A 12581-nucleotide genomic window follows, 5' to 3' on the forward strand; every position below is an offset into this window, starting at 1 on the left:
AGTCTATTACTATATCTTCTGCCTTCTTGGCTAGACTTACCCTGGATGAGATTTGTGCGGCTGCAACTTGGTCTAATCCTCACACTTTCAATTTGCACAACAAATTGGACTTAGTATCTAGGAACAGGGCTTCCTTTGGTTCCTCCATGCTCTGGCATATCCTTCCTTGAGGCCACCCAGGTTACTTAGAAGATGGGGACTCTGACCCATCTGTGATGATTAATGACATGGATAGCATTAGATAAAAAGTTATGTACTTACCATAACTTGGCATCTGTGCTATTCAGTGTCTCTCATCACATTCCGACCCTCCTCCCCCCTTCCTTCTGGGGGTTCTGGCAAGCTGGAATGGCTAATATGTTGGAATGTTTTGATTTTCACGCAGTTTCCTCTGCGCTTCCATTGGTTTAGCAAACTCGATCTGAGGGTTAGACGGTAGTAGGGAATTATGGGAAGGGGAGGATCTTGAGCTCTGGATCCGTCTGACAGTTACTGGCTTGGATCTGAGGTCGGATCCAAGACCCATCTATGATGAATAATGACGCTGGATTGCACAGATGCCAAGTTACGGTAAGTACATAACTCTTTTTGTGTAAGATTATACCATAATAGTAGACATCCTACTTCACACTGTTGTAGTATTCTGTACAGATAGGACATCCTGCCAGGGATAGCCAAACATCCAGCCAGCAAGTGAAAACCTTTTTTTAACTCCAGGCACTATGTCAGACACGTGCCTTAACTGTAAGGTACATAAATGACGTACGAGTACCTAAACCTCAGAATCGGACTGCACCAGAATAATCAGAGCAATCCAAGAGGAAAGGTTGACCATGTGCATCCAAGAAAGAAAGAGAGGCCTGTTAGCCAGAAGAAAAGCAACAGAAAAGAAAACTTGGTGGGGGGGCATGGGATAGAATATCGCAACAGTGAGAAGTAGGACATCTAGTGTTATGGTAAGATAATACACAGCCCTGCTATGTCCTTCCTTGTGACTGTTGCAGTACTCTTTAGAGATGGTAGAGTACAAAAGCTCCTGGAGAAGATGGAAGGAGGAAGGCTCAGAGAAGCCTTCCAAAAGCCCATGTAAGATGGCCCTGGCAGAACCCGCTCTGGCTCTAGAAATGGCATCCGACTTGTAATGTTTGGTAAAGGTATGTACATAGGACTGAACAGCAACTTCTAAAAATGGACTCATTATCCAAAACCTTGCAACAACACACTGGAAGAGCCCACAGCCCTGGCAGAATGACCACAAACTGGTGGACTGCCATGAAAAGAATAGCAAACAGAAATGGCTTTAGAAATCCAGTAGGAGATGGTTTGCTTAGATACAGCTAAATCCAATTTCCTAGCATGAAATGAAACAAGTAGCTAAGATTTCCTGATATCTTTAATTTTGTTCAGGTAACATCAGAGTTGTCTTTGTAAACCCAAACTATGAAGGATCTTCTCACTATCATTCTGTAGACAAGGGAAAAAAAAAAACAAGGAAGATGAATAGACTGACATACGGATAAAAATTAAACACCTTAGGCATAAAAGAAGCATTGGTACAAAGCCCTGGCCTTGAGAAAAAAACAAAAAAGGTCGAAATGCCATGAGTTCTTAAAGTTCAGAAACTCTTTTGGCAGAAATCGGGGCTACTAAAAGGGGTCTATATCAGAATCGCGAAAGCTGTCTTTTGCGAATACATGTTCAGCGACACAAACGAGAACAGCGAAAAGGAGAATGCCGAATGGATTTTCTTGGCCAGCAGGGTGATCGTGGGGATGAGGAAATTAATCCTTTTCCCCACTGTAGTGCGGTCTCGGAGTTGGTATATATAAGTAGGGGGTGTGGGGGGTGCAGAGGGGCTTGCCCCCCTGCAAAAACATTTGAAAAAGTGTTTTAGGTAAGGTTTGTACAGTTAGGTTTACCTTACCTGTATGGCGCCGTTACTTCCGGGAATGCATTCGGCGGTTTCCATTTTGCTCTTTTGGTATTTTGCTGTTCTCATTCTTTGACGTTTGTGTGTCGATGAACATGTATTCACGAAAGACCGCTTTCGCGATTATAATATAGACCCACTAAGTACATGTTCCAAGTACAGTGTTACAAGGAAGAGGAAGCTGCAGGTTCAAAAGGAGAGACTATTAATTTCTCAAGAAAAAAATTAAGGTCCCAAGGACGAAGGTTTTCTTTGAGGTTTAATATGAATGGTATAAGCTATTCCATTTAGCAACACAGAATTTTCCAGTAATGAGTTTTCCAGTCTCCTACAAATCCTGAAGCACTTCCTCAGAAAAGTGAGTCTAAAAGAGAATCAAAACCCTATCACCCAGAGAGTCAAATGAAGGGTGAACAAGTGAGGATGAATCACAGACGAAATAGAAGGGGAAGCAATGCTGTCTGGGCCAAAAGTGGATCAAGGTTTTGGGTGTATTCCCATATGATCTTGTTCAGGACTTTTGGCAACAGAAGGAAGAGAGGGGATAAGCAGGCAGAAATATCCTTTCCAGGAAAAAGACATGGTGTCCATTTTCCAAGCCAGAGGACTTGGCACTCTCGAACAGAACTTGGCAAGTTGTCTGTTCAGAGGGGAGGCATCCATTTGTGAGGATCTGCCCTGGATCTGCTTAGAGGATCTATCTGTCACTATACTGTGCTCTGAAGGTTTGTAAACCACCTGAAGGTTTAAGTGTTGGTGGATAACAAAATCCAAGTCTGCAAAGAAAGTATGACTTTGTGCCCCCTGTCTTGCTCATGACTGTAGTATTGCCTCCAAATACCCTTAGAGGGCCAAGGATCCAAAGGGAGTGGAGTGCATGGAAAGCCAGAATCAGAGCAGTCAGTTCCTTGACATTAATGTGGTTTGCTAGTTGTTTAGAAGCTCAAACCCACTGTACTTTGACACTACTGGAGGAAGCTCCCCGAGCCTGATTTCAAGCTTTCATTTACAGCACCTAAGTGGGAAGTGGAATCTGAAAAAGCAGACCAGGATTCAGAGATGCATGATGAACCCCAGAAGTGGAACTTGAGCTTGGGAAATGTAATAGAGGAATGGGAAGAGCCAGAGGATGGCAATGCTGAAGCCAGACAGCTTTGAAGTTCCACTGAAACTTCTTTTTATGGATTCAGGCAAAAGGAACCACAGACTTGGTAGATGCTATGAAATACATAAGTTGAAGCAAAAATACTGAAAGAGAAAAGAAGGGACTGAAAATAAGCTTTCAAGGACAGAATCTTTGAAGGAGGTAGCAAGGCTATCACTGGCACAGTCTAAATATTACAGCTTACCAAAAACGGATTTTAAGGAGAAGTCAGCACTGTCTTTTTGAAGTACAAGGTGAACTCCAGACTTTACAGGAGTACAGTAAACCCAAAATCCCAAAAAAGATGCTGGGAAGGAGCGTGAATCAAAAGGGCATTTAAATAAGGGAAAAGCTGAATGCCCTTAAGCCTACAGAATGGCACCACCAGGGCTAGACACTTGGTAAAAACTCTCATGGCCACAGAAAGACAAAAAGTCAAAGCAGAGAGTTGATAATGGGAGAAAGACAGACAGAAAAGAAATCCAGAAGAGGGGACAAATAAGAATGTGAAGGCAAGCACCTGTCAAATCCAGACACATAAGGAAAGCCTGAGAAAGCAACAGAGAGAAGAGATACTGAAGAGATAACATCTGAAGGAAGGAACCTTCAGAAAAGTATTGAAGGAAAGATCCAGAATGGGCCTCCCAAGAGCCCCTACCTGAAAAACAGAAATATCCTGGAATAAAACCCTGTGCCCTAATGAGAAAGGGGAACAGACCAAATAGTTCCCTAAAACAAAAGATACTTCAGAATTAAGAGGAAAATGAGGAAACTGAGGAAACTGAAAAGGGGGTGGTTGGGGAAGATCCAAAATGGAGACACGGACTTCCACACCATAAAATAACCCTTTTGGATAATGGAAAGCACCCAGGAGTCTGTGGTTATCTGCAGCCAAACAGGAAAGGATACAGTTAACTTGAGGGAAAGAGGAAGTTAGGTGAGAGGTGGAGGTGGCCAACTGCCAGATGGAAGCATATCTGTCGGGGAAAGAAGGACGAGTCTTACAAACCTGAGAAGATTTATCAGGAAAAACACTTTTGGTGGACCATTTACCCCTAGAAGGCAGTCTTGGCTTCCTTCAGAGGAAGACTTAGAGGGGTAATTCCTCTGGGAATTAAGGGACAGGCAACAACAAGATTTGTTTCAGATGCTGCATAACTTTCCCTTTTTCTTGAAGGGTCTTAAACAGCTCAGCCACAACACAGCCAAAGAGATTTTGGTTATCAAAAGGAGAATCCAGGAGCTTTGATTTAATATCATCAGTGACAGCCTGTAAGCATAATCAAGAGACCCATCTCATCACAGACCCTGGAGCAGCTGCCCTAGAAGAGGCATCAGCAGCATCACAACTGCATTTTATAGAATGATGAGGCACCACAGAATCAGTGCCCAACAAGGAAATGGAAGAAGCCTGTCTCAGAATCAGGCAAATCAGAATACCCCACACTCACAAGAAGATAAAGAGCCCTAGTCAGATACCTAGTCATATGGATGTAGTCGTTAATGGCCCTGAAACCTAAAGTGGTGGAAGTACACACTTTATCCCCATACCGGTTCACAGCACGAATGTCCTTGTCTGAATGTAAAAGCTTAGAGGAGGACAGCAATACAGATGGCTTGTCAGTAGCTAAGGAAATCAAGCTATGTCAGAAGAAGGGCTTTTATACAAAAAGTTTTGGGCTTCAGAGTCTTTACAGAAACTGGCATGCTTCTCTGGAGCAGGAGGCTGAGAATCAGAGAAGCAGCAGAGAAAGTGTCCAACAAACCATTCATCAAGGGGGAACTGCAGAAGGATGGGGTGAATCAATGGGCAAGTGCTCACAGTAACTGGTTCGGACATGAGAACACTGGGAACAATCCCAATTAAAATGCTCCATCATACATACAGCATCCCCAATGGATAATTCTTCCATATGGGAATCTGGAGAAAGAGAATCTTCCCCCCTCAGACTTTAAGGCAAGAGGGAAATGAAGTTGAGAACAGTAAGCGAAGGACTCTTCCTCAGAATCTGAATTTAACATTTCATTAGAGAACTCACACTCCCTCCTACACCATTTATGAGCAGGGGATCATGAATAGAAGAAGGTACAGACCAGTCCAGAAGAAAAGAACCAAGAACCACAAGTAGTGAAGGTAGAGGCCCAGGAACCACACAAACCGAAGTCCAAACCACAAATCCAGTTTATTGACAGCAAAAACTGACCAAATGCTGTCAAGTACTTTTGTCTTTAGCAAAGACTTCTTCAGAACTCCTGAAGAAGTCTTTGCTAAAGACGAAAGCGCTTGACTGCATTTGGTCTGTTTTTGCTGTCATTAAATTGGATTTGTGGTTTGGACTTTGGTTTGTGTGGTTCCTGGGCCTCTATCTTCACTACTTAAGGTACAGACAAGCCTTGTGGGGCTTTAAAGCCAAAAGGGCATTAAAAAGACCCTGTGTGAAATCCTGCCTTTCCTTGTGAAGATCCTTTGCTGCAGTAGTCACATGCTTGGTCTTGTGTTCTTTTTCAGGAGAACATCAGCCCGAACACACTTGAGAGTCTCAGAATCCTTCCTATATTTCAATAAGAGTAGCAAGGACTTCTTCCCTAACAAGTATCTGGAGAATCCTCCTAGGCCCCGCCAATATAATCAGCCATGGTTCCCTCTCCACATCTGTAGATGATGTATGCACAGTCTGAGTGGGAGCTGATGCCGACACAATGGTCATCAGATTCTTCACCCAACCCAGACACATTTGAAGGAGGTTGGCCCGCGGCAGCAGACTCAATGAATGCATTCTTAGGCTTCTTTTTAAGCAACAGCTGAACATCGGGGTGGGCAAACCCAGAAGAAGTCATGGTATCTGGTCAAAAGCTGACTCTCCAAATAAATACCAAGGGATGACAGAAGGCAGCATAGATTCTTTGGAAAAAAACACCTGACAAATCTGGGTATGGTTGTGAAAAAACTGAAACCAAAAAAAAAAAAACACTTGTCATGTCTACCTTTATGGAGAATCTTCTTCCCTCATTCACATTTACCCTTACTGGATGACAAGAAAAAAGATACAGCCAGAAAAGAAAATAAATATAGGAAGGGGATGACCCCCAATGGGTCACTTATCTTGTCAAGCCTTAGTAGAAGAACCAACTTAGCGTACAACCTGTAGACTGAATTCATAAAATATTGTTTGAAATGGTGTTAAAAAAGTTCTGAGGATTAGGCGTTCATGTATCACTTATGTACCTTACACACTGGACATAGGACATATGTCTGATGTATGGTGCCTGGAAGGAGATAAAGCTTTGGTATGCTGGTGGGATGCAAAGCTATTCTTGGCAGGATATCCCACCTGTAAAGCATACTGCAACAAGTGATAAAGAACATCAGAAATATGGTCCCGTTTGAAAGTAAAGTAGCATGACAGTTAATAAAAACGCATATTCCTAGCTTGAAATATACTTTCCTAAACAAGAAATAAAGTTTAAACATTAGAAATATGTGGAATGTTTTTCTCTGAAGGGAACTTATCTGTCCAGTAACAAAATGGCACAAATTGACTAGAAATCCTTGAAAATATGCAAAGGAGTGTGCTCTTCTGCAGCAGGAAAGCTTTGAACGGCTTGGCGGCCAAATCTGTCTTTTAGTCAGCCCACCTTGAGCTGACTGGGCAAGTGGAAGGTGCCCTGAAGCTTTGGAAGCTGGCTGGCTGTTGCATCTTATGCAGGATATAGGCCAATCAGCTTAGGCTACTGCAGCAGTGATCAATATGAAGAACATTGAATGATCTAGTCTGAAGTGAAAGGTCCCCTTAGACAGAAATGAATCCTGTGCTGAAACTTGCTCAGCCAAAACTATCCCAAAGTTACCCATAAGCCAATCAAATCAAAGGCTTTACTAAAGTCTGTGTCTTAAGTATGGCACTGTCGACTACTGAAAGAATAAAGTTTGTAAACTTCTACAGTTTTTCTAGTTATTTGGCAACTAACAGAAACAGTGAGATAGGTCTGAAGTCAATCTGTACAAGCAAGAGATGAAGACCACTGCCAATTTCCATACGACAGGACATCACTTTCATAGGAAGTTACTAGGCTATTAGCCCGGAAGCCCTTACAAGCCTAGCCAAGAATTTAGCCCAAATTCCAACGAGTCAGCACCCAATGTGGAATCCCAAGGGTGTATTTTCCTGTTCCCCATCCAGTTACCCAGGTTGCACTTAAAAAGGGTTAATGAGGTACTCTGCTTGACAAGGAGAGGGAGTCTACTCCACTCTGGGACACAAATCTGTCCCGCCAACAAGTCTTACTGAGGTCGGATCAGGTTGTGGTTGCGCATGTGGGTTACTCGAGTGGAGCTTGACTTGCAGATATGCAGCATTCCTATCAAGGTGGGGTCTGAGATTGCTTTATATGCCAGACAGAGGTCACCTCTGAGGAGTCTATATGAGACTGAGTACAGGGACAGGGCCTTTAGCCTATCTGTGTAGGGTAGATGTTTGAGGCCCTGGATTCTCCTGGTGAGGAACCTCTGTGGTCTGCCAACTGCTGCATGTGCTTTGTGAGGTACATGCTGAAAGGGGCACTATACTCAATAATCGGTCTTATAAGGGAAGAATACAGGGATGTTATGACCACTTTATCCCTGGATGAGATACCCTTGCTAATGAAGTGGACCATGTATAAAGCTTTCCATACAACTGAGGCAATATGGTGGTCAAAAATCAGTTTGCTATCAACTTGGGTGCCCAAGTCCAACACAACTGATTGCGTGCTTAGAACCTTTGACAAGGAAGGTTAGAATGCATGTTTCAGAAGTTTCATAATAAAACTGTACATACGTCAAAGATAAAGGGACAGATACTTTTAACAGGAATAGCATGACTGGGCAAATAACCAAGCTACTAGACTTACTCTAGTAGCCATCTTGATAAGAAAAGAAGGAATTGACATGTCTAAAATGGTTTCAACTCACTCTAGGCAAAAAAGATACCAGGAAGACTGGAGAATACATTCATGAAGTTATTAGACTATAAAAGTCATCATGTGATGCAATACTAAGCATTACCACAGAAATATATACAGCAGCCTCAGAAAAGTACGAGCATCCTCCTCTACCAAGCAAACTACATAACAGCAGCACTGAATTAATGGGCGAATAAACTAAACAATTCAAGATGACAGTAAACAAAAAAAAAAGTACCTATAGGATTTCATAAAAGGATTACTCCATACCACTAAGTTTTTTGACTAATTAAAGGGTAACTTTCTCCATTTTCAATGTACTAGAGGAGCTTTCAGCTTTCTGAGGAAATGTAGCAATCTTCATATGTCTAATATGCATGTGAATTGTACCGACCATGTATAACTATATTTAATGTAATGTATGTTGTGTGCACTTTGGCTTTGCTTGCATCATGGTTTTGTGTGTGTGTGTGTGTGTGTGTGTGTGTGTGTGTGTGTGTGTGTGTATATATATATATATATATATATATATATATATATAGATATAATATATATAAATATATATATATATACACATATATGTATATGTATATATATATGTATACACACACACACACATATATATATATATATATATATATACACACACACACATATATATATATATATATATATATATATATATATATATATATATATATATATACACACACACACACACACACACACACACACACACACACACACACACAGACACAAGACTTGCATTTATAAAAGATGAGTGAGAAAGAAAGCATTCTCTTTATCTGAGCTTTGTGGTGATTCACCTTTTATACAACCAAACAATACAAGCAAATCCAAAATATATGGCATTAGTGCATTAGATAAAAATCTGCATTACCATTGCTGCGGTTCACATGCATGACATACAGGCACGGTTTTATTACCCCAGAAAGCTAGGAGCTCATTTGGTACTCAAAAAAAGGAGCAGTTGTAAATGCCCCTATCAAATCTAAAGTACACTTCTAATTACGCCAAAACTTATGAGTGAAGTAGTGGAAGACTTTTTTGGAATCTTGACTGCAAGGAAAAACATGTCACTGAGAACAAGAGAAAAGAATTTACCTTGCTGTACATGTAACGAATCATGAAATCCAAGAGGAATGACTTGCCCTTTCTGAAGGCACCTGCCACAGATACCACCACCACATCAAGGTCGCGTATGTTTTCTTCTAGCAAAACGCTTTGCAGTGCTTTTTCATCCAGTTCAAATGAGTGTTCATCTTTGTGAACCAGAACGATTTGAACAGGGCCAGCCTTTTTGTTCAACATGTCATCACCTCCTACAGACACAATAACACAATATGATCAGTGAACAAGCAGGTTTCATGACATTTTCCAATTTATACATCTAGACAGTTTCAGTGATTCAGTACAGGTCTCTTTCTGCAATTAGTCACAATCCTAAAGAGACATAAGCAAACTAATGGCTTAGCTACTATTGAAACAAAACTAGCATGACAAGAGTAACATCCAACTACATACAACTCTGGCTGTAGATACTCCTTAACTTGCAATATGCTGGTTTTTACTGTATACAAGATTTCTTGATTCAACAGTATGTTTTTATGCAGCATATGTATCACATGGCCTGCTGTAGAACTCTCAAATATCTTTCAGCCCTTAAATCTACTCTGAAGACCCATATGTTTTTTCTGAATGAACGTCTTACCCATCTGATCCCTAACATTATGCCATCCCTCTCACCCACATACCAGTTACTGTTCATTATTCACAGGCAAGATTCAAAAGTATACTTCAAATATTTCATGCACTGAATAAAGGCTCAGTGACATCACTTTTTCCTGGTAGGCAGAAGACTAAAGTTGGTTCTTCACTATTTAGCAAGTAATTCTAAAAACTGCCAAGGTATGAGAACTTCCTGTGATGCAACAGTGACAAACCACACTCTAAAGCTTCAAGCTCCTGGAAGCAAATTATTTCCAAACATATACGGATTTCAAACACCTTTTACTTGAGTTTTGTTACACACTTGCAAGACTTAACTTTCTGCACTACTATATGTGCTGCAAGCACAGAGACATATGCCCATTAAAGTCTATGGAGCTGTGCTTGTCATTACGTCACCAGGGAAAGCACGAAATCTATTTGGGCCATTGTTTCAAAAAAAAGGTTTGCAAGCTTTTTACTGAAACGACCCAAATAAATACCAAAAAAACTATGGCAAAAGTGTATCTCAGCACTTAACACACCAGATGCCACAATGCAGTACCCAAGTGTAACAAAAAACTTTAAATGGTACTGGAATGGTAATGCTAAATAAGTTCTACAACCTCTCAAAGCACAGAAAGTAATGCAAAAAGTGTATACTTTTATTTAATGAGAAATACTACTTGCTTTTAATTATTGACTATACTTGCACATGGTATTAAAGACGCTACTGATAAAAAAAAAACTGCTGTAGCTATTTAAACTCTGACACAATGAAGAACTGTACATGTTGCTGACTTACATGCAACAGATGAACTAGGCAAATACACACACACACAAAAAAAAACATAATGATGAAGAAAATAATTGCAGGCCCTTCTAAAAGTGGCAATACTGGATGCCAACAGCTGTACAAACAACATGCAGCACAGATCTGTGCAGTTCGTCAATTAATGACTGAAATTTTTTGGTTTGAATGCAACAGCTCGATAAGAACCATACTGGGCATATTGGTTTTGTATCTACACTTCCCTATAACTTTTTTCATCATGCAGTAAAATGTTGAGAAACTCGGCAAGCCTAAACACAGGAATCAAAAAAAAAAAAAAAGTAAGACAGGAGTGAGTGCTACCTGCAGAAGGTACTGAAACACAAGCACTTACTGCATCTCTACATCTTCAACAGTGACTTGGACAATTAAACCAACAAGTTGTCAACCTTTTTTAGTGCTGCTCACAGACAAAATAATTAAATTTCCCATGTTTGTGTGTTCACATCCCTCTGAAGCAATATGTTTCATGCACCTGGATTAGTGGCATGTTCAACTCCAAAGCCCAACACCTTTTTTTTTTTTTTTTTACTCAACTTAACCAAAAAACTCAAAATTAAAATATAGATTCTGAAGATTCATTACATAATAAAAACTTCTAAAGAAACTCCGCTAAGTCTCCAACTACATGTACAAACACAAAAAGGAAAAAATTAAAGTACTGCCATACTCAAAAAGAGAGAGAGAGAAGGGGATCAAGGATCTGCTCTAAGAAGTTCCTCGCAATGTTCTGCAATGCATGGACAGATAAAATGGTCAACGATACCAACTTATTTCAAAATGACATCTGAAATTGATCCAGCAGAGGCACTGACAAGTATCAAAACAAAAATGAAGGACATAAATCAGTACAAGAATTTTTTGACAGTGAAGGCTTTGTTCCTAGAAGTTGTGCAAGTCAGAGAAAGACTAATGAAATAGAAAGATTGCACTACTCAGCTAAACTAAATAATTTGGAAAACTGAGTGTAATCTTTAAAGTGTGCCGCTAAACTTTCCATAGAAAGTTGTTGTTCTTCTTTCGGCTTTTCCCGGTTAGGGGTCGCCACAGCAGAACTCTGGTCCGCTAATGAATGACTGGCAGTAGATTTTTACGATGCCGAGGTGCCAGCTCGAGGCCCAACCTTCAACGAAGGCACGCCCATCACGCATGTCTTTCGAACGCCACTCGACCACAGGGAGGACATGCAGACTTCACACAGAAGGCACTCCAGCTAAACTTTCCATAGAAAGTGCAAGTGCCAAACTCTTGGAACTGGTCTATGCCTCATCACCATATGCAACTGTATTTCATATGCTTTCTGACATAAAAACTGTGCTATTTTTGTTTTATTGTTACACTTGGCTCAATTACTATTCTCAGTGGTGAACGCTCTTGCCATGACATCATGAAAGAACAAACCATAATGCCTCAGTACCTAAATTAGTGTATAGGCTAGTATATTTCCATGCTAAATGCAGCTGTCTTACTTCCTAGAAAGACTGCAATTAGGTCTTGCAAGTAGAATAACTTGCACTGAAAATAAACGTGGTAATGTATTAGTGAAACCAAAAATGCAAGAAGCTGTTTCTAAAGAAGTTGTTTTTGCTTACCAAGAATGCCTTGCTGCTGTATGTGAATCACTGACCAATACCCAACCATGACATTGTTTTGTATGTCATCAAAAAAACTGAGTATAAAGTTAAACTAAAACATCAAAGGTATGCTATAACCTTCAAGGTTTTAAATCCTTATAACTAACAGCACTGGTATTCACTCGACTTATTCTGTAGTACCGTAATGAATAACCAGCTCAAATCCAAGGCTGGAAACAACCCCATTCTAACAGAACACCTGGTTTATCCAGTCAAAGAACTCAAGTTATTAAAAAAAAATCCGTCTAGAAAGACCATTTTAATAATAAAAGTAAAATACAATCTGTATTACACATAGGTTAGAAAACTACCCATCAGAGGACTGTAGCCAACAGAACTCATGCTATACTTCAAGTTTCCTACTAAAGGCAA

The 12581-nt window shown here is 40.4% G+C and overlaps 1 protein-coding gene across 1 annotated transcript in view; it reads right to left on the bottom strand.

Moving 5' to 3' along the window:
• Positions 1–12581, bottom strand: part of ATL3 (atlastin GTPase 3) — a 1114372-nt gene that overhangs the window by 887143 nt on the left and 214648 nt on the right. The window contains exon 2 of the mRNA XM_044075127.1: positions 9141–9358. Coding sequence (XP_043931062.1) covers positions 9141–9347 — 207 coding nt within the window. The 5' untranslated portion in view covers positions 9348–9358. The remainder of the gene's footprint in view (positions 1–9140; positions 9359–12581) is intronic.

Source organism: Protopterus annectens, chromosome 6.part0 (genome assembly GCF_019279795.1).
Source record: "Protopterus annectens isolate FY-2018-M chromosome 6.part0, PAN1.0, whole genome shotgun sequence".
Taxonomy (NCBI): domain Eukaryota; kingdom Metazoa; phylum Chordata; order Ceratodontiformes; family Protopteridae; genus Protopterus; species Protopterus annectens.